This window comes from Mobula hypostoma, chromosome 8, assembly GCF_963921235.1.
Source record: "Mobula hypostoma chromosome 8, sMobHyp1.1, whole genome shotgun sequence".
In the NCBI taxonomy this organism is placed as follows: domain Eukaryota; kingdom Metazoa; phylum Chordata; class Chondrichthyes; order Myliobatiformes; family Myliobatidae; genus Mobula; species Mobula hypostoma.
Window position 1 is genome coordinate 100,534,891 of NC_086104.1, and position 22,982 is coordinate 100,557,872.

At 41.4% G+C, this 22,982-nt stretch overlaps 1 protein-coding gene across 3 annotated transcripts in view; it reads left to right on the plus strand.

Moving 5' to 3' along the window:
* LOC134350787 (nuclear receptor-binding protein-like) overlaps positions 1-5,090 on the plus strand; it is a 101,508-nt gene extending 96,418 nt beyond the window's left edge. Inside the window, exons 15-18 of one of the 3 annotated variants that reach the window (XM_063056474.1) lie at positions 199-252; positions 1,130-1,193; positions 1,890-1,945; positions 2,864-5,087. In XM_063056474.1, coding sequence (XP_062912544.1) covers positions 199-252; positions 1,130-1,193; positions 1,890-1,945; positions 2,864-2,962 — 273 coding nt within the window. In that variant the 3' untranslated portion in view covers positions 2,963-5,087. Of the gene's footprint in view, positions 1-198; positions 253-1,129; positions 1,194-1,889; positions 1,946-2,863 lie in introns of all 3 variants that reach the window. The other 2 variants (XM_063056475.1, XM_063056476.1) reach the window with 2 other exon arrangements.
* The last annotated feature ends 17,892 nt before the right edge of the window (positions 5,091-22,982 follow it).

Sequence of the window (22,982 nt, forward strand, 5' to 3'; positions counted from 1 at the left end):
TGTTTTAAGTATAGCTTCTTCTGCTCTGTCATCAGATTTCTGGATAGTACATGACACTACCTTGTAATTCGTCCTCTTTGCTATTTCTTGTGTGATTTTAAAGTAATCTTTATATACAGCTGCCATGAAACAAATTTCACAACATATGTCAGTGATAAACCTGATTCTGAGCTTGTTTTTTTTTAAACTTGATTTCAGGTTGTTCAGATGCAATGCAATATTGAGCCAGTTGATGAAGGAGCCAAACATCATGTAAGCTTTTTTAAGTGTTAATAAGCATGTTGCGTCAAATAAGTACAGAAGCATCTATCATAACAAATATTTATTTTCTGTATATTCACTTTATGTGATGATTAATTGAGTGTCTTCTACGTATGACACTGTTCACATTGTCAGAATATAGCCACTGATACACAATTTACTGATTATCTTAATCCACACTAGCCTCAAAATTCTAATAGAATAATACTAATATACTGATTCATATCTATCAGAATCCTTTGCCTAGAAAAACTGCCCCCATCTTCCACAATGATTGATCTAAAAGTTAGAAGTTATCAACTCTAAAATTATTTAAACTCATAAAAGTATTTCATGTAAAAGTAACTGTAGTGTCAAAGTATCAGGGAAGCAAAATTTATTTTTGAAATAAAAATGTGGCCATTAAGAATATCCCAAGAGCATTTGTGCTTAGCACATCTGTTGGAGGTGACCCTTTACTTGCCCTTGCCAAATATTTCTCTGTGCTTTCTAATAGACTGACAAGAATCTTTCACTAATCTACCCCCATTCTACCCATGTCAATCCAGATGTGCATAGGACTTATCTGGCAATTCTGATGGTCCTGCCATTAGATTCTATTTTTTTTAATGTTCTAAGTTATATCAGTTAACATAAATTGAGCGTCACTATTGCTGATTTTTGCCCGTAATCCCTTATTTTAATTTGTTGCATTTAATAGTTTTAAAATTGCAAATAAACTGATCAGTTCAAAATACCACAGGATCAAAACTACTTGTATCAATGGAAAAAGTGATGAATTTTTGAAGCTGCATTGTTAGGAAAATAAGTTTGGAGGGAAAAGGATCAGAGGAGGTATTTACACTGATGTGATTGTTTTTTCCTTCAGTTAACGCTACTCTTGAAACTGGAAGACAAGCTAAACCGACACCTCAGCTGTGATTTGTTGCCTAGTATGTATTATTCTGATCATTGCTTTGTGCAAATGAAGATTTTGGTTCTTTGCAAAGATGCCCAAGATCTATTTGATGTTACAAAATTTAAATAACCAGTTCAAGAAATTTATTTAGTGGTGAGGGCAAATATTGATTTGTAGTTTATTCCCCTTTAGAGTTATGGAAACCATTGTGTTCTGGGATAGTGCACTCCGCGTTTAAATCCTGGAATAGTCAAGATTATCAGTGACATCAATGAAAACTGACTGGCAATTCTAATAAAAACAATGTGCAGCCTCTGAGCTCAAGTAGTCAGAACTGGATTTCAAAACTTGTAAGATGAAACACTGTAAATTGCCTGAAGGACTTAAAACTGTCAAGATTATTTTTAACAAATTATAAATATTTCATGAATGAAGAAAATAAAACCTATTAGTTATGTTTAGAAATACAATCTTTAATAACAGAATTCAAAAAGAGCAGACAGGAGAAAATCTGCAGATACTGAAAATTCAAGCAGCACACTCAAAATGCTGGGGGTCTTGGCCCGTAACGTCGACTGTACTCTTCCATGGATGCTACCTGGCCTGCTGAGTTCCTCCAACATTTTGTGTGTGTTGCTCCAAAAAGAGCAGGCTAGCTATAATTACTAAACATGTGAATACTGGATGTCCAAGTATGGTCAGTAATACTGATGCTAATGTTTCTTTATAGATGAGAGCTGCCAGGAACTGGCAGCAGAACTTGTTCAATTGGGATTTATCAGTGAGGTAGGCGACTTAATTTTGTTTTTCAAATTTTGAAATGTCTACACAGCATTATCTTTCTGTTGTCCTCTCTTGAAAGTTCTTTATATTAACTATTGAATTTCATTGAGATGGTTAATTGACAGTTTTTTGAAGTTTGATACTAATCATTTTTCGAACCTGAATCCATTATCGTTCATACTTTTGGGCATGTGCATAAATATTTCAGTATTTTAGTTGTGTTGCAATTTTTAGTTTTTAGGGGAAACTAGATGGCACTGGAGAGATACAGTAGGAGAAGTGGATCCTCCAACACTGATCCCATTTTTCTGCTCCTCTTCCTCCCCCCCCCCCACATTCTACCACTTGCCTGCACATGGGGGCATTTTCAAGTGAATGATTAATCTGCACACTTTTAGGATGTGGGAGGGAACTGGAGCAAACAGACGAAACCCACACACTCACAAGGAAAACAAGAGGAAATGTGTGAACTCCAGTCAGACAGCACCAAGATTGGGATTGAAGTCTATTCTCTGCCACTTCGGGATAGTGCACTCTGTGTTTAAATCCTGGGATAGTCAAGATTATATGGCAGAAATTATACTGGGATTGCTGTTTTCTAATGCAAGTCATTAAATAGGCAATTAAAAAAGGAAAGTAAGTTAAGATACTGGGTTAGCATGGTAGTGTAGCAGTTAGCAACACCAGCGACCTGGGTTCAGTTCCACTGCTGTCTCTATGGAGTATGTACAATCTCCCTGTGACTGCATCCAAATCCAAACAAGTTGATCAGTTAATTGGTCATATGGATAAAATTGGTGGAACAGGCTTGTTTGGCTATTACTGTGCTAAATTTCTGAATAAATAAGATACAAAAATTTTGTTTTAATTTTATGGCATTTTTGTGTTGATCATGATTGTTTCTTCCCATCTTTTGAATAGATTGATCAGAGTCGGTTAACCACCTTGCTCGAAGATGCCTTCAGCAAATTCTTCTATAATCGGAATGGTTCCCTATCCGATGTCACAGTCTCTTCATAGCTACAGATTCATTGTGTGGTACAACTACTTCATCACCGGTCTTCAATGGACGAAGGGGATATCACAGGAAGCCACAGGCTCAATTGCATGTTGTAGTGTGGTGATGGTGAACATCCCACTACTGAAAAGTTCTGTTGTCAGTATTATGTCCCATCTGTGCTTCACCCTGTGACTATCGTATTTTATTTAGCAGTAAGACTTGCAGAGCGCCGCCACATTGGAAAGGCGCTTTTCTCTGTACTGAGGTAAAGGTGGGCTGGAAGTAGGGATTGGGATGGTGGGGGGAGGGGAAAGAGGCTGTTTAATCTGAATGTGGAGACTGTGAAGGAGACTGTGCGAGGTCTGCACCAAGTGAAGAATCACTTGCTATGTTATTGTGAACTTTTTCAATACATTGTATCGCTTTATATATGCCAATAATGTGCATGTTTCTTCTGTTGTATAATCTTTGCAAATTTGTTTTTCAAGATCCAGAATGCTCGGTGATTTTAAACGACAGTGTTCTTACAAATGCATTTAAGAGGCCATGTCTATGAAAGTTCCCACTATTTTTCAGTGTTGAACTTGTTAAATGGCATAGCTTTTGTGCACATGAAGGTGGGGAATGTGATGGCCATTAAACCAGCAAATGATCTAATCTTTTTACTTCACCAGTTTAGTGTACTTGAGTGGTTAGTCGAGTTTGGATGAATTGTTCTGCATCAAACATAAAATCAGGTGTTGTACTATTTTTGCTTTAAAATGTCTAGAATGCCTGATCCAGAAATGAAAAATTCATTGTCAGTTACAAGTCTTGAGAAGATTCAGCTGATACACCGGGGCTGCCTTTGTTTAAACTGAACGCTTTATTGAAGCCTTCCTTCCCAATATTCCCAATCTCTTTCTCCCCTTTCCCTCAAAGCTGTAAAGTCTGTAAAGTTGAGCATTGATACCGATATGTACTCCATATTACGTATTACTTTGGGTTGTGTGGCTGAGGTTGTGTACTAGTTCTGATGGTTCTTTTGTCATGGCACATTTATTAAACATTTGTTAGCCATGTATTTCTGTAAGGTCTGTTGGCCAAAGGAAGTTGAGGTGATTTGTATTTTGTGTCTTATATTTTGAGCCAAATAGTGTACAGTGAGCTAATAATAAGCACAATTGGTTGTTTTGGTTTGCAAGTATCATGAAGGGTCAATTCCACTTGCAAAAACCAATTTGCCAGTAACCATTTCTGATTGTCTTGCATTTTGTCATTTTAGTTATAGTTTTGGTATAAGTGTGAAATGTTTTTCAACCTTTTCTGCATTTAGACAATGGAATTTTGAGATAAAGGGAACTGAGATTGGTAATTGTTATAAAGAAAAAAAAATATTGGGCTGGGTCAGGAGAGCCTGGGCATAATTTGGATCTCTAATTTTTGGAGAATGGCAAACCACTGTATTGTGACATTGTTCCAAGCCCAAACTGCATTTAATGCAGCATTCACTGAAGCAAATATATTGTACCAAAAAAGCAGTGTGTGACTATTCCTTTGTTATTCACCCTTCTGAATTGTGCAGCAAGCTATCTCTTTTGAGTTCATTCATGAATGTTTTTCTCGATTGCTCCTGTCATGTAGTTCTTGTAAATAAATGGTTGAATAGTAGAAAGCTCAATCATGCTGTAATACTAAAAACTTGGAAAAACCGTCCATGTTTTGGTTTGAATCTGCACTAATTGTCACAGTTCATGCATAGACATACGTGAGGGGGTGGGGTGGAGAAAAGATAAAAATCCTTTTGTCATCTGTGGAGCTCTTGGGGAATCAGTTCAAAAGCTTTGATGTCCAAACACCGAAGATGTGATTTCAGTTAACAAACCTTGAGAAAATAGATTTTTACATTTAAACTCTGTTCCCTGTTTGAGTCAGATAACTAATAGGGCAATTAACAGCTTGCTAATATGTCAAAGCCAATCATTGAAAACTTAGTATTACACAGGGATGTTGACTACACTAAATGAATCATTCCATTGAGTGGGGTTGAAGCAAACCAGTTTCTAGACGATCACTGAATGTAAAAACCACTCTTCCATTTGTGGAACCTGGCAATCATAAATTGCATGCCCTTCCTCTTCATGGATGTGGACACCTGAATCACCTGCTGTATGGGTATAGGTTGTGCTAATCATCTTGTGCTTGATCAGCAAGTGACACTTAAGTTTGGATACAGCTTGAGGCTCTGTTTCATAGCCGTGAAGTTGTTTTTCCCCATCACCATGTGGTCTGTCTTTTACTACTTTTGTTGATTAAGCATATTGTATAAAGTTACAACTTAGCTTGTTTAAGAACAGGTAGAGCTGAATTGTACAAAAATCTTAATTCCATTCAGATTCCTATTGGAAATTATGCTAGTAAGACTCATGCCCCATTTGGAGCCATACTGGATAATTTAACCTACATATGCACAAATGAAGCTTGTATGTTCCTCAGTACTTTTGTAAAAGTGGGTACATGATAGTATAGACACAGAGTTAAAGTGCCAGTTCTCATGCTATGCAACCAACTTCCTTTCCCTTGCCCCCCTCATCACCAACACTTGATAAGTTGCATTGATTTCACCTCCATTTATCTTTGAAACAGAAAACCATAGAACATTACAGCATGGAAACAGGCCTTTTGGCCCTTGGCTGTGCTGAACCATTTTTCTGCCTAGTCCCACTGACCTGCACCTGGACCATATCCTTCCATACACCTCTCATCCATGTACCTGTCCAAGTTTTCCTTAAATGTTAAAAGTGAGCTCGCATTTACCACTTCATCTGGCAGCTCATTCCATACTCCCACCACTCTCTGTGAAGAATCCCCCCTCCCATGTTCCCTTTAAACTTTCCCCCTTAACCCATGTCCTCTTTTTTTTTTCTCTCCCCTAGCATCAGTAGAAAAATCCTGCTTGCATTCACTCTTATCTATACCCATCATAATTTTATATAGCTCTATCAAATCTCCCCTCATTCTTCTATGCTCCAGGGAATAAAGTCCTAACCTATTCAACCTTTCTCTGTAACTCAGTTTCTCAAGTCCCGGCAACATCCTTGTAAACCTTCTCTGCACTCTTTCAACCTTATTAATATCCTTCCTGTAATTTGGTGACCAAAACTGTACACAATACTCCAAATTTGGCTTCACCAATGCCTTATACAACCTCACCATAACATTCCAACTCTTATACTCAATACTCTGATTTATAAAGGCCAATGTAACAAAAGCTCTCTTTACGACCCTATCTACCTGTGGCGCCACTTTTAGGGAATTTTATTTCTGTATTCCCAGATGCCTCTGTTTTCTTCACTCTTCAGTGCCCCACTATTTACCTTGTATGTTCTACCTTTGTTTATCCTTCCAAAGTGCAATACCTCACACTTGTCTGTATTAAACTCCATCTGCCATCTTTCAGCCCATTTTTCCAGCTGGTCCAAATCCCTCTGCAAGCTTTGAAAACCTTCCTCACTGTCCACTACACCTCCAATCTTTGTATCATCACCAAATTTGCTGATCCAATTTACTACATTATCATCCAGATCATTGATATAGATGACAAATAACAATGGACCCAGCACTCACAACATGCTGGAGGAACTCAGCAGATCAAGCAGCATCCGTGGAAAAGATCGGTCGACGTTTCGGGCCGGAACCCTTCATCAGGACTGAAAAGAGAAGGGGCAGAGGCCCTATAAAGAAGGTGGGGGAGGGTTGGAAGGAGAAGGCTGGTAGGTAGAGTAACTATGACTCTCTTAAGGCAAAAACTTGGTTCCTGCCGCCAAGGTTACTATGAGTTTGGTTGCTATGTAGCCGTGGTGTCTTCCGGGTTCTGCATCACGGTGAGCCACACCTCTCCGTTGGTCCTGCCGGTAACACCTCGGGTGGCGAAATTGGCTTGAAAGAACTACTCCTTCCATGTAGACAACATCCCTTCACTGCCTTCCCTTCATCCACTCTCCTGGTAACCTCTTCGAAAAACTCTTAATAGATTGGTTAAACATGACCAACCATGCACAAAGCCATGTTGACTCTCCTTAATAAGTCCCTGTCCATCCAAATATTTGTAGATCCTATCTCTCAGTACTCCTTCCAATAAGTTACCTACTACTGATGTCAAACTTCCCGGCCTATAATTTCCAGGATTACTTTTAGAGCCTTTTTTAAACAACAGAACAACATGAGCTATCCTTCAATCCTCCAGAACCTCACCCGTAGATACCGACATTTTAAATATATCTGCCAGGGCCCCTGCAATTTCAACACTAGTCTCTTTCAAGGTCTGAGGGAATACCCTGTCAGGTCCTGGAGGTTTATCTACTCTGATTTGCTTCAAGATAGCAAGCACCTCCTCCTCCTCAATCTTTATAGGTTCCATGACCTCATTACTTTTTTGCCTTATTTCCATTGACTCCATGCCAGTTTCCTTAGTAAATACAGACGCAAAAAACACATTTAAGATCTCCCCCATTTCTTTTGGTTCCATAAATAGGCAAGAAACCTTTTCTCTTTGCTAAACTTGTATTTTTCATATACCTATTGAGGTAGTGTTATCCCTTCCTGTCTGTGGCAATAAGAATTTTGTGGTGTGTAATGTTTGTTTCATCTCACAGAATTTAAAATAATGGGTTTGCAGTGATTTTGGAAATCACATTGATGTTGGATTATGCATGAATTATTTGGACTTTTAATAGTTTATTGAGCCTGCTATTAGGCACCCAGGGAGACTGCAAATATAAAAGGTTGTCTTGTCCTTTACTTTTCTCCAAATAATTGGTGCTCAAAGGGTTAAGAGTCCAGACGGAAACACTAAGTGTCTTTGAACCTTATAAATTGTTTTAAAATCCATGTTATACTACTTTGCAGCAGAGATGTACTTTCATGTTTGTAATATAAACTTGCTTTTTTTAAATTCAGTAACTTGTGTTATACTATAGAAATTTAACTTGATTAGTTTCTGAATGCACTGAGGACCAAAGGGTACAATAATTTTATGGCTGTTTAGAAAAAGGTACCTTTTTTAAAAAAAAGTATATTTCAGTACCCCTTTCAGCATGGTGGAGGGTTTTCCTTTGAGGAACAAGAAATTGATCAGGCTGTAAACCCTATTCAATGCATTTTGCAAAGTAGTTGGCTGATTAATGAGATTTTAACTGCAGAATTGAGTAATTATATATGTGGAGCAATCCAACACAGCAGCAAGTATCTTGTGCATTTTGTTTTAAACAACTTGCAGTTTAATTATCATTCAACCATACATGAATATAGCCAAATGAAAGTGTGCTTCCAGGGCCGAGGTGCACAACACAGTGCCGACAGTCATACACAGCTCAAGGCACATTTAACAAAGTGAGTAAACATAGACAACATGTAGCCCAAGTCCCTGAGTGACATGTCCTATAAACTGATGGTGCATCAATGTTATCAGCAGTCCATAGACAAATGTATGAACACACAATCCAGCTTGTCATTCCACCAGTTGAACACTGGGAGGGACCAACCCTCAACCCAGCATGAATGTGTGCTGCACTGCCTCGGTGTCTCCCATCCTGGAATGCTGCAACAGGCAAGCCCATGGCTTGAGGCTTAGTCCTCACCACAATTGAGGCCACACAGCTCCCCTGCCATCTTCTCACCAATAAACAAGGGAAAAGGACTTGCAGCATTTTACATTACCTATGTACGCTGTGGTCTTGAGATCACAAGAGAAGCATCCAAGACAAATCACTGACTGTTAGACTGCATGCTGCCTTCATGCATTAACTCCAATGCCTTCCTGTAGCAGGCAAGAACATGGTCCACACCAAGTCCAGCTCCTGGAGCTCTGCCAACGAGCAGCTTGCTGATGGGGTAGACGTGTAGTACTTGAATTTCTTAATGTTCAGTATTGTCCTGTGATTGTAAAGCTGACGTTTAAAGATAACAAAAGGCACCTTTGGTTGACCACTGAGAGTCTGCTGCGTCTGAACGTGCCACCATCTTACCAGATTAAATTTCAAGTTATTCATTTACCGCCAACCGGAGGTGTAGTGGCACCTGCATCGGACTTCAAGGTGAGTGGTCCTGGGTTTGAATCAGGCCGACTCCTTGTGCACTGTGCTGGGTTGAGCATTGAGCTAGTAACTCGGCCTCGTTTTTAAAAACAAAATAGATGAATGCTAAAGAAACATCAAGGTTGCTGCCCAAGGCACAGAGAGGAACAGCTATTTTTATAAATTTTCATTTTATTGCTACTTTGATTCATTCACAAGAAGTGAATGAGATAGGCTGCCCATTCCAAAATCCAGAGGCCGGCGAGAGTCAACCATTTTGTGGATCTAGTACGGAGACAAGATTAACCATATTTCAGGTAAGACCAACAGATTTACTTCACTAAAAGACATTACTGAACCACTTTAGCAGTATCATTATGCCTTTAAATTCTAAGACTTAATTGGTTAAATTTAAGTTCCTAATGCTGTGAATTAAATTGAAATTGAACCTGTGGATTATTAGCGCAAACAACAGGAATTCTGCAGATGCTGGAAATTCAAGCAACACACATCAAAGTTGCTGGTGAACGCAGCAGGCCAGGCAACATTTCTACGAAGAGGTATAGTCGACGTTTCAGGCCAAGACCCTTCGTCAGGACTAACTGAAGGAAAAGAGAGTAAGAGATTTGAAAGGGGGAGGGGGAGATCCAAAATGATAGGAGAAGACAGGAGGGGGAGGGATGGAGCTAAGAGCTGGACGGGTGATTGGCAAAAGGGATATGAGAGGATCATGGGACAGAAGGTCCAGGGAGAAAGACGGGCAGGAAGGAAACCAGGAGGATGGGCAAGGGGTGTAGTCAGAGGGAGAAAAAGGAGAGTGAGAGAAAGAATGTGTGTATATGAATAAATAACGGATGGGATAGGAGGGGGAGCTGGGGCATTAGCGGAAGTCAATGTTCATGCCATCAGGTTGGAGGCTACCCAGACGGAATATAAGGTGTTGTTCCTCCAACCTGAGTGTGGCTTCATCTTTACAGTAGAGGAGGCTGTGGATAGACATGTCAGAATGGGACTGGGATGTGGAATTAAAATGTGTGGCCACTGGGAGATCCTGCTTTCTCTGGCGGACAGAGCGTAGGTGTTCAGCAAAGCGGTCTCCCAGTCTGCGTCGGGTCCCGCCAATATATAGGAGGCCACATTGGGAGCACCGGACGCAGTATATCACCCCAGACGACTCACAGGTGAAGTGTTGCCTCACCTGGAAGGACTGTCTGAGGGCCATGAATGGTGATAGGGGAGGAAGTGTCAGGGCATGTGTAGCATTTGTTCCGCTTACACGGATAAGTGCCAGGAGGGAGATCAGTGGGGAGGGATGGGGGGGACGAATGGACAAGCGAGTCGCGTAGGGAGCGATCCCTGCGGAAAGCGGGGGGGGGGGGGAGGGAAAGATGTGCTTAGTGGTGGGATCCTGTTGGAGGTGGCGGAAGTTTCGGAGAATAATAATGTTGGACCCGGAGGCTGGTGGGGTGGTAGGTGAGGACCAGGGGAACCCTATTCCTAGTGGGGTGGCGGGAGGATGGAGTGAGAGCAGATGTGCGTGAAATGGGGGAGGTGCGTTTGAGAGCAGAGTTGATGGTGGAGGAAGGAAAGCCCCTTTCTTTAAAAAAAAGGAGGACATCTCTCTCGTCCTGGAATGAAAAGCCTCATCCTGAGAGCAGATGTGGCGGAGACGGAGGAATTGCGAGAAGGGGATGGCATTTTTGCAAGAGACAGGGTGAGAAGTGAGTTAAGTTAAATCATCATAAGTCAATCTACCCCACAAAAATTGGGGTATTTTGTTCTATTAGCTTTATTAGCATAAGATATAGGTGCACTAAAGTGTGAAGAGAGAATACATGTGCAGCACTCACAACACGCTGGAGGAACTCAGCAGGTCGGGCAACATCCGTGGAAAAGATCGGTTGACATTGTGCATATCTTTTTTCATTCTCAAATTATTGTAAGTGAACCTTTGCACTGTTTAAGTATTATCTATTTCTGAATATTGGAAGTAAAATTATTATCTAAGTATACACTGTACTGTGCAAAAGTATTAGGCACTCTAGATTTTTATATAAATTTTGTTTTAGATGTTTTTTCTTCTGCATTGGTGTTGGTAGAAAAGAGCGAATTTTTTTGTATTTCATTAAAGAAAGCAACATTAAGTAATAGACCACTTTTCAAATAAAAACTTGATTACTTTGTAGTTATATAACCCTGTGCATGATTAAACAAAGATAACAAACGGAATGCTAATGATCACTTACATCCTGAGTTGAATGAACTAAATTGATTAACTAGAATGGGTGCAGAAGGAATCAAACTGGGAAAAGGTAATCAAACTAGAAGATATAACAGTTTAATCTTCAAATTGTCAATTCTTACACCATGTCAAGAATGAGCATTGCAACAAGACACAAAGGGGTCATCCTGAATCAGCACGGTCTGTCCGAAGCAAAAATTTTGTGGCCTACAGGAGTTTCAAGATGTGCTGTCCAAGGTCTTCTGAAGAAAAACAAAGAAATAAGCATGGTTGAGGACCAGAAACACAGTGGTCAGCCACTGAATTGGAGTGCAGTAGATGGAAGATATGTCAAATTGATGCCCTTCTAAATCAGAAGTCCAGCTCTGCTGTGAGCTCTGAACTCACAGAAATCACTGGAACCCATGTACATCCCTCTACTGCCTGGAGAAGTCTTGTCAAATGTGGTCTTCATGGAAGAGTTGTTGCCAAAATGCTATTGCTCCAAAGTGAAACAAAGCCAAGAGACTCAACTTCTCACCAAAGCACAAAGACTAGGGAGCTGAGTGATGGCAGCAAGTGCTGTGCACTGATGAGTCAAAATATGAAATTTTGGCTCAAACAGGATGCAGTTTGTCCGTTAGAGTGTGCTACATGGATGAGTGTCTGCAGTCAATAGTAAAGTGCAGCAGAGGTTCCCTGCGGGTTTGGGGCTACAATTCTACAAATGGAATTGGTGATCTGGTCAGAATTAACGGAATCTTCAATGTTGGGAAATTAAAGTGGATTCTCATCCATTGTGCAAAATCCACCATCAGGGAGGTGTCTGATTGGTCCCAACTTCATTCTGCAGCAGGACAATTACCCTAAACACGTGCCCAAGGTTTATAAAGAACTAACTTCAGCAAAAAGATCAAGGTTTCTGTAACATATTGTATGGCCTCCACAAAGCCCTGATTTCAACACCATCAAGGCTGTCTGGGATTACCTGAAGAGGCAAAAGAAAGTGAGACAGCCGAAGTTTGCGGAAGAACTGGGGCAAGTTCTCAAAGATGCTTGGAGCAACCTACCAGCCATCAGTGTACTCAGAGAATGGCAAAGGGTGGTCCTACCAAATAATAGATTTTTACTGTTTACTGCACTTTAGTTTTTTTTTAGTAACTTTTCATTATTTTTGATAGCATCTTCCTGTTACAGAATTTAGTTACATTAGCCCAAGACTTCTGCACAGTACTGTATGTCACAGTGGACCACCTTGACATTTGTTTCCTTGCAGGCATTCACAGTAGAATAAGGAAATACAATGGAATCAATGGAAAACACACAGAGACTGATGATGTGGAATGCGCTGTGAATCTTTTCCTTAAAGTCCCTTCCTTTATAAGAGGAAAATAATAAAAGTTGGGATCAGTTTTAGTTCCTTCAAACATTGTAACATTGGTTTGGACCTTGGGACGCTGATCTATTGAGTTCTTTTTGAGCTGATTTGGATGCTAGTGTTGGGAAATGTACGCTTCCTAATATCTTCATATCGAGCAATTCAAAGGTGCGGCAAATCCAAGCAGCGGATTCCGGGACATTAGAACATTAATGTCACTTTTTCAGTTTTAATTGCATAATGTTTCGCAGGACAGAACAATGATTGTAAGTGATCTGTGGGCCACTGTGCACTCAGTGACCACTTCATTAGATACACTTGTACGTTTGCTCATCAGTATAAATATCTCATCAGCCAATCATGTGACAGTATCTCACTGCAGAAAAACATGCAGGTATTGGTCAAGAGGTTTAGTTGTTCAGATAAAACATCAGAATGGGAAAGAAATGTGATCCAATTGACTTTGTGGAATGATTGATGCTTAACAGGGTGGTTTGAGTATCTCCAACTGCTGATCTCCTGGGATTTTCTTAACAGTTTACAGGGAATGGTACAAAAAATTAACAAAGAACATCCAGTGAGCTGCAGTGAAAACACTTTAATGAGGGAGATAGAGAACAGCCAAACTGGTTCAAGCTGACAGGAAGGTGACAGTAACCCAAGTAACCACATAACAGTGGTGTGTGGAAGAGCATCTCTGAACGCACAGCGCAATGGACCTTGAAATGGATAGGCAACAGCAGCAGAAGACCATGAACATACACTCAGTGGCCACATTAGGTACATAAACTATCAGAATAAAGAATCCACTGAATGTATCTGCTTCCCTACTATGACACACATTTGCATCACCTTCACATTAATGTAATGGAGTGGGGTATGGGTTTTTGATGGTCAGTGCTGGGTATTAATTGACAACTAAGACTTTTAGTTTATTACACATTCTACATTTATACTATCTTCAAGTTTCGCTTTCAATCTCTCTGTATCTCATTTCCAAAGAAAAATCAGGCATGAATTTTAACTTTTTTTTATCTTTATCAAAAATTAAGACCATAAGACAAAGGAGCAGAAGTCGGCCATTCGGCCCATCAAGTCTGCTCTGCCATTTTATCATGAGCTGATCTATTCTCCCATTTAGTCCCACTCCCCCGCCTTCTCACCATAACCTTTGATGCCCTGGCTACTCAGATACCTATCAATCTCTGCCTTAAATACACCCAATGACTTGGCCTCCACTGCTGCCCATGGCAACAAATTCCATAGATTCACCACCCTCTGGCTAAAAAAATTACTTCGCATTTCTGTTCTGAATGGGCGCCCTTCAATCCTTAAGTCATGCCCTCTTGTACTGGACTCCCCCATCATGGGAAATAACCTTGCCACATCCACTCTGTCCATGTCTTTAACATTCGAAATGTTTCTATGAGGTCTCCCCTCATTCTTCTAAGCTCCAAGGAATACAGTCCAAGAGCAGACAAACGTTCCTCATATGTTAACCCTCTCATTCCCAGAATCATTCTAGTGAATCTTCTCTGTACCCTCTCCAACATCAGCACATCCTTTCTTAAATAAGGAGACTAAAACTGCCCACAGTACTCCAAGTGAGGTCTCACCAGTGCCTTATAGAGCCTCAACATCACATCTCTGCTCCTATACTCTATTCGTCTAGAAATGAATGCCAACATTGCATTCGCCTTCTTCACTACTGACTCAACCTGGAGGTTAACGTTAAGGGTATCCCGTACGAGGACTCCCAAGTCTCATTGCATCTCAGAACTTTGAATTCTCTCCCCATTTAAATAATAGTCTGCCCGTTTATTTCTTCTGCCAAGTGCATAACCATACACTTTCCAACATTTTATTTCATTTGCCACTTCTTTGCCCATTCTTCCAATCTATCTGAGTCTCTCTACAGACTCTCTGTTTCCTCAGCACTACCGGCCCCTCCACCTATCTTCATATCATCAACAAACTTAGCCACAAAGCCATCTATTCCATAATCAAAATTGTTGATGTACAACGTAAAAAGAAGCGGCTCCAACACAGACCCCTGTGGAACACCAACCAGAATAGGATCCCTTTGTTTCTTTGAAACTTTGATCCTTTGAAACTCTTGTTTCCTGCCAATCAGCCAACGCCCTATCCACGTTTGTAACTTTCCCGTAATTCCATGGGTTCTTATCTTGTTAAGTAGCCTCATGTGTGGCACCCTGTCAAAGGCCTTCTGAAAATCCAAATATACAACATCCACTGCATCTCCCTTGTCTAGTCTACTTGTAATTTCCTCAAAAAATTGTAATAGGTTTGTCAAGCAGGATTTTCCTTTAAGGAAACCATGCCGAGTTCTGCCTATCTTGTCATATCCCTCCAGGTACTCCGTAACCTCATCCATGACAATCGACTCCAGCAACTTCCCAACCACTGATGTCCAGCTAACAGATCTATAATTTCTTTTTTGCTTCCTTGCCCCCTTCTTAAATAGCGAAGTGACATTTGCAATCTTCCAGTCCTCCGGAACCATGCCAGAATCTATCGACTTTTGAAAGATCATCGCTAATGCTTCCGCAATCTCCACAGCTACTTCCTTCAGAACACGAGGGTGCATTCCATCTGGTCCAGGAGATTTATCTATCTTTAGACTATTCAGCTTCCTGAGTACTTTCTCTGTCGTAATTGTGACTGCACACACTTCTCTTCCCTGCCACCCTTAAGTGTCCGGTATACTGCTGATGTCTTCCTCAGTGAAGACTGATGCAAAATACTCGTTCAGTTCCTCCGCCATCTCCTTATCTCCCATTCCAATTTCTCCATCATCATTTTCTATTGGTCCTATATCTACTCTCACCTGTCTTTTCCTCTTTGTATACTTGAAAAAGCTTTTAGTATCCTCTTTGATATTATTTGCTAGCTTCCTTTCGTAGTTTATCTTTTCCCTCTTAATGACCACCTTAGTTTCCTTTTGTAAGCTTTTAAAAACTTCCCAGTCCTCTGTCTTCCCGCTAATTTTTGCTTCCTTGTGTGCCCTCTCCTTTGCTTTAACTTTGGCATTGACTTCTCTTGTCAGTCACGGTTGCATCCTTCTTCCATTTGAAAATTTCTTCTTTTTTGGAATATACCTGTCTTGCACCTTCCTCACTTCTCGCATAAACTCCAGCCACTGCTGCTCTGCCGTCCTTCCTGCCAGTGTCTATTTCCAGTCAACTTTGGCCAGTTCCTCTCTCATGCCACTATAATTTCCCTTACTCCACTGAAATACCGACACATCGGATTTCAGCTTCTCTTTTTCAAATTTCACAATGAGCTCAATCATGTTATGATCACTGTCTCCTAAGGGTTCCTTCACCTCAATCTCCCTAATCACCTCTGGTTCATTACACAATACCCAATCCGGTACAGCCGATCCCTTAGTGGGTTCAACAACAAGCTGTTCTAAAAAGCCATCTCGCAGACATTCTACAAATTCTCTCTCTTGAGGTCCAGTGCCGACCTGATTTTCCCAATCCACTTGCATGTTAAAATCCCCCACAATTATCATAATACTGCCCTTCTGACAAGCCTTTTCTATTTCCTGTTGTAATTTGTAGTCCATATCACTGCAGCTGTTTGGAGGCCTGTATATAACTGCCATCAGGGTCCTTTTACCCCTGCGATTTCTTAGCTCAACCCATAAAGATTCTGCACCTTCCGATCCTATGTCACCTCTTTCTAATGATTTAATAGCATTTCTTACCAATAAAGCCACGCCTCCCCCTCTGCCTACCTTCCTATCCTTCCGATTCACCGTGTATCCTTGGACGTTCAGCTCCCAGAGACATGCATCCTTTAGCCAGGTCTCAGTGATGGCCACAATATCATACCTGCCAATCTGTAGCTGTACAACAAGATCATCCGCCTTATTCCTTATGCTCTGTGCATTTAAGTATAACACCTTAAGATGAGAATTTGGTACTTTTTGCTTTAATTGCACTGCAACTCATCCCAATGGCTACAAATTTACCCCATCACCTGCCTGTCTTTCCTGACATCTTTACTGCTCACTATCTTAGATTTATTTCTGTTTTCCCCTTCCTCTGCTCTATGATTCCGGTTCCCATCCCCCTGCCAAATTAGTTTAAACCCTCCCTAAGGTGGGCAAGTTAGAAGTGAGTTTGGAGAAGTGTTGAGTAATCAGAGTTAGTTGGGTGAGGTCAAAAAGTTAGTTGCATTTCAAGAGTTATGTATAGTTGAAGAGAATATATCTGCAAATAAATAAAATATAGGAGAATCTTCCTTTCCATGATGAGGTGATGCCTTGCAATACCTTGTTTTGTACCAATTAATTACTGCATCAAAGCACTTATTTAAATGTATATGTAAATATAAATACAACTTTGAAAGTGGGATGGAACAGTTTAGCTTATTTTTAAACTGGTTGGTTACACAGCTTCCACATTTTGTTGAGCATTGTTTCCCAATGATAAGCATTTAGAGCAAATTGCCATGTTGTTTGGAGTTTCCAGGGAAAAGAGCGATGGCTGTTCATGCCACATTCAAGTTTCATTAGCAGAATAGCTGTTGGCTTCTGACCTGTTCTGGTTTCTCACCTTCCATCAGATTTCATGCTGCATCTTCCAGCATCCAGTTAAAACTGACCCAACTTTGATCTCTGAAGAACACTTTCTGAAGCTGTATTGCATGCTAATTGCTAGATATAGTTAAATGCATGAACTTTTAATCTCAGATGACAATTAAGGTGTTCCTCTTAGTTCCCATGTGTCGCAGAAAGTATTTTGTGCCATATAATCCATTTTGTTTCACCTCACTGTTTTTAAACCATGGGTTTGCCGTGAGTTTTGGACATCACATTCATGTAGGATTATGCGTGAATTATTTAGAATTACAATTGTTTATTGGGCCTAGGTTTTTTTGTACTCCAGAGAGATTACAAATACAAAAAGCTATCTTGTACTTTTCTTCCCAGCCCCGCAAATGATTGGCACTCAAGGGGTTAAGAGTGCAGGCTAAAACACAAGTGTCTTTAAACTTTATAAATAGTTTAAAATCAACTATCCCTTCTTAAGTGCACGTTCTCTATCTGCTTGAGCTGCAGAAAGTTTCTCACGATCCATGTGCTTCAGTTTTGACTACCTCTTCATAGGATGTGCAATCATAGCAGGAACAAGCCACCCAACCCCTCAAGCCAGCCCCAACATTCTGTGCACTTGGGGCCAGATTGGCACTTGGCCTCTACTCCTGTGCTTGCCCCATATGCCATGTTTTTGTTCCTCCAAAATAGCAGGTTACAGGGAGAAGACAGGAGCATGGGATTGAGAGGAAAAATAAATCTGGCCTGATAGAAGGGCAGAGGAAACTTGGTGGCTAAATGGCTTGATTCTGCTCCTATACCTTTGGGGTAGAGAATTCCTGATAATCTTCAGCCTCTGAGTGAAAATTTCTTGGCACATCAGTTCGGAATGACTGTCACCTTAACTTGAAACAATATCCCTTTGCTTGAGTCTATACCACTAATGGAAACATCTCGATATCTCCCATGCCTGGTCCCCTTTGCATATGTTTCAATCAAAACGTCCCTCGTTCTTCGAGACTCCAACAGTACAGATCCACATCATCTCATATTTATCGGGATTAAATTCCATCTGCCATTTTCTCCACCCATTTTAGCAGTAATCAATACAGTGCGTACCCAAAGACCATCCTTTACACTGTCAACATCTCGGTCAACGCTTTAAGTTGACAGTTGTATCGTGGTTTTCAGATACCTCCTTTCCTCCCTGGAATGTCATCCAACCTTCTAACTCTTTAAAATATCTGTGCTGCTGGAACTCTGGTCTTGCTTTACACAGGGATATGTCGCTCCCTCCCTCCGTGATTCCCCTGTTCATTCGCTCCTCCCCACAAATCTCCCTCCTGGTACTTATCCCTTCAAGTGGACTAGGTTGACCATTCACCTCCTCCCTCATCCGCATTCAGGAGCCTCAAACAGTCACTCCAGGCGAGGCAACACAAATGGGTTGGGGTCGTCTATTGTGTTTGTTACTCCTCTGCTCTGGGACACCCTTCATCAATTGGGGGACCGCTTTGTCGAGCACCTCTGCCCAACAGCCACAAATGAAACTTCCCACTGGCCAGACATTTTAATTCTGATTCCCGTTCCGATGTGTGTCAGTCCATGGTCTCCTCTTGTGTCAAGATGAGGTCACTCTCAGGGTGGAGCAGCAATACCTTATGTTCCCATTGGGTAGCCTCCAACCTAATGGCATGGAATATCGATAATTTCTCCTTCCGGTAAAAAAAAATTACCCCCCTCCCCAACCACTGTTCCGCACTCTGGCCTTTTACCTCTTCTCACTTCCTCCTGGGTCCCCTCCTCTTTCCCTGGTCCAATCTCCTCTCCTATCAGATTCCTTCTTTTCCAGCACTTGACCTTTCCGACCCACCTGGCTTCACCTGTCACCTTCCATTTATCCTCTCTCCCTTTCCACACCTTTTTACTCTGCAGAAGAGTCTTGGCCCGAAATGTGGACTGTTTATTCCTTTTCATGGATGATGTCTGACTTGCTGAGTTCGTCCAGCATTTTGTGTGTGATACTGTTCACACAGCTTGATTCATTACACAATACATTGAGGAAGTACAGGGTAAAACGATGCAGAATAAAACACAACAGTTACAGAGAAAGTGTCGTACAAGTAGACAATAAGGTGCAAGAACAGGAAATAAGGATATCCATAAGACATAGGAGCAGAATTATGCCATTTGGCCCGTCAGGTCTGCTCCATCATTCAATCATGGCTGATCCCTTTTTACCCTCCTCAGCCTCACTCTCTGGCCTTCTCCCCATAACCTTTGATGCCATGACCAATCAAGAATCTATCAAGCTCTGCCTTAAATACACCCAACAACCTGGCTTCCACAGCTGCCAGTGGTCATAAATTCCACAAACTTGCCACGATCTGGCTAAAGAAATTTCTCCACATCTTGGTTTTACATGGACACCCCTCTATCCTGAGGCTGTGCCCTCTTGTCCTAGACTCCCCCACCATGGGAAACATCCTCTCCACATCTACTCTGTTTTGGCCTTTCAACATTCAAAAGGTTTCAATGAAATTACCCCTGACCCCACCCTTCTAAATTCCAGTGAGTAGAGCCCCAGAGCTATCAAATGTTCCTCATATGACAACCCTCTCATTCCTGGAATCATCCTTCTGAACCTCCTCTGAACCCTCTCTAATGCCAGCACATCATTTCTTGATGAGGAGCCCAGCACTGTTCACAATACTCAAGGTGAGACCTCATCAGTGCCTTATAAAGCCTCAGCATCACATCCCTGCTCTTGTGTTCAAGACCTACTGAGTGCTAACATTGTATTTGCTTTCCTCACCACTGGCTACATGCAAGTTATCCATTCAGCTCTTCTGCACAAGGACTCCCAAGTCTCTTTGCAACTCAGATTCTTGGATTTGTTCTGTTCATTTAGTTCTTCTAACAGTGCATGACCATGCATTTTCAAACATTGTATTTCATTTGCCCATTCTCCTAATCTGTCTAAGTCCTTCTGCAAGTCCTCAATACTAGCTGTCCCACAACCAATCTTCATTTCATCTGCAAACTTTGCAACAAAGCCATCTATTCCATCATTTAAATCATTAATATACAGCATAAAAAGAAGCGATCCCTACACTGATCCCTACAGAACACCACCAGTCACTGGCAGCCAAACAGAAAAGGATCCTTTTATTCCCACTCGCTTCCTCTTACCAATCATGTTGGTATTCCTCCTACCAATCTAACCATGCAAGTAACTTTCCTGTGATATCATGGGCTCTTAACTTGGTAAGGTGTGGCACCTTGTCAAAGGCCTTCTGAAAGTCCAAATGTACAACATCCACTACATCCCCTTTATCTATCCTACTTGTAATCTCCTCAAAGAATTCCAAGATTTTCCCTTAAGGAAATCATGCTGACTTTGTCCTATCTTGTCCTGTGTCACCAAGTACTCCACAGCCTCATCCTTAACAATTGACTCCCAACATCTTCCCAACCACTGAGGTTGGGCTAACTGGTCTATAATTTCTTTTCTGCTGCCTTCTTCCTTTCTTAAGGAGTGGAGTGATATTTGCAATTCTCCAGTTCTCTGGCACGATGCCAGAGTCCAATGAATTTTGAAAGATCATTACTAATGCCTCCATAATTTCTATCACTACCTCTTTCAGAACCCAAGGGTGCAGTTCATCTGGTCTGGGTGACTTAAGCACCCATAGGTCTTTCAGTTTTTTGAGCACCTTCTCCCTTGTAATACTAACTGTGCTCACTTTTCTTCCCTTGCACCCTTCAACATCTAGCATACTGGTAGTGTCTTCCACATTGAAGACTGATGCAAAATACTCATTTAGTTCATCAGCCATTTTCCTGCCCCCCCCCCACATTATTATTTCTCCTGCCTCATTTTCTAGTGGTCCTATATCCACTTTCATCTCCCTTTTATTTTTTCATACTCAAAGAAGCTTTTACTATCCACTTTGATATTGTTTGCTAGCTATTTTTCATCTTTTCCCTCCTTATGATTCTTTTAGTTGCTCTCTGCAGGCTTTTAAAAGCTTTCCAATCCTATCTTCCCGCTAATTTTTGCTTTGTTGTGTGCCCTCTCTTTTGCTTATACATTAGCTTTGACTTCCTTCGTTTTTGGAATACATCTGTCCTCATTTTCCCCAGAAACTCACACCATTGCAGCTCTGCGGTCATCCCCGCCAGCATCTCCGTCCGATTTACTTTGGCCAACTCCTCTCTCATACCATGGTAATTTCCTTTACTCCACTGAAATACTGCTACATAAGATTTAACTTTCTCCCTACCAAATTTCAAGTTGAACTCAATCATATAGTGCTCACTGCCTAAGTCAAAGGTTATAGGGAGAAGGCAGGAAAATGGGATTGAGCGGGATAGTAAATCAGCTATGATGTAATGGCAGAGCAGACTCAATGAACCAAAATGGCCCATTTCTGCTCCTATGTTTTATGGTCTGCAATTGAATTAAATTGACTTTATTACTTACATCCTTCGCATACATGAGGAGCAAAAATCTTTACGTTACGTCTCCGTCTAAATGTGTAATTTATAGTAATTTGTAATAAATAAGCATGTAGAACAGCACAGTCAATATCGCAAAAAAATACAGTTGTATCAACATGGGTTCATCAGTCTGATGGCCTGGTGGAAGAAGCTGTCCCGGAGCCTGTTGGTCCTCCCTTTTATGCTGCGGTACTGTTTCACAGATGGTAGCAGCTGGAACAGTTTGTGATTGGAGTGACTCAGGTCCCCAATGATCCTTTGGGCCCTTTTTACAACCTGTCTTTGTAAATGTCCTGAATCATGGGAAGTTCACAACTACAGATGCTCTGGGCTGTCTGCACCACTCTCTGCCGAGTCCTGCAATTAAGGGAAGTACAGTTCCCATACCAGGCAGTGATGCAGCCAGTCAGGATGCTCTCAATTGTGCCCCTGTAGAAAGGATTTGGGGATCCCTACCAAATTTCCTCAACCTTCTGAGATGAAAGAGGTGCCTTTTTCACCACACAGCCGGTATGTACAGACCACGTGATGTCCTCAGTGATGTGAATGCCGAGGAACTTCAAGCTGTTTACCCTCTCAACCCCAGATCTGCTGTCAACAGGCATTAACCTGTCTCCATTCCTCCTGTAGTCCACAACTAGCTCCTTTGTTTTTGCGACATTGAGGGAGAGGTTGTTCTCTTGATGCCACTGTCAGGGTGATGACTTATTCCCTGTAGGCTGCCTCATTATTATTTGGGATTAGGCCAATCAGTGTAGTATCATCAGCAAATTTAATTTGCAGATTGGAGCTGTGGGTGGCAACACAGTCATAGATATATAGAGAGTAAAAAGAGGGGGCTTAGGACACAGCCCTGAGGGGCAGAGGTGAGGGAGCCCACTTTTGCCACCTGCCGGTGATCTGACAGGAAGTCCAGGATCCAGCTGCACAAGGCAGGGTGAAGGCCGAGGAAAATGAGCTCAAGAGTGTTACTGTACGAGGAGACCATTCAGTAATCCAACAGTGAGGTAGAAACCGTCCCTGAGGGTGGTGGTACATGCTTCCAGGCTTTTGTAACTTCACAAAGTTGGAGCGGTGAGAAGAGAGAATGTCCAGGGTGGGTAGAGTGAAGATGAGGACCAACATACTGTAAGTTACCGTGAACTTGAATCAGCAAGTTATACTAAATGACATGGGCAAAAAAACCAACAAAATGAGGTGGTGGACATTGGTGAAAGATTGAGAGAGAGAGGGTGAAAATAGTCTTGAATAATGACTAGGTTTTACCAGGTTGTTCTCAATCCTGATGGCAGTGGGGAAAGAAGCTATAGTTGAACCT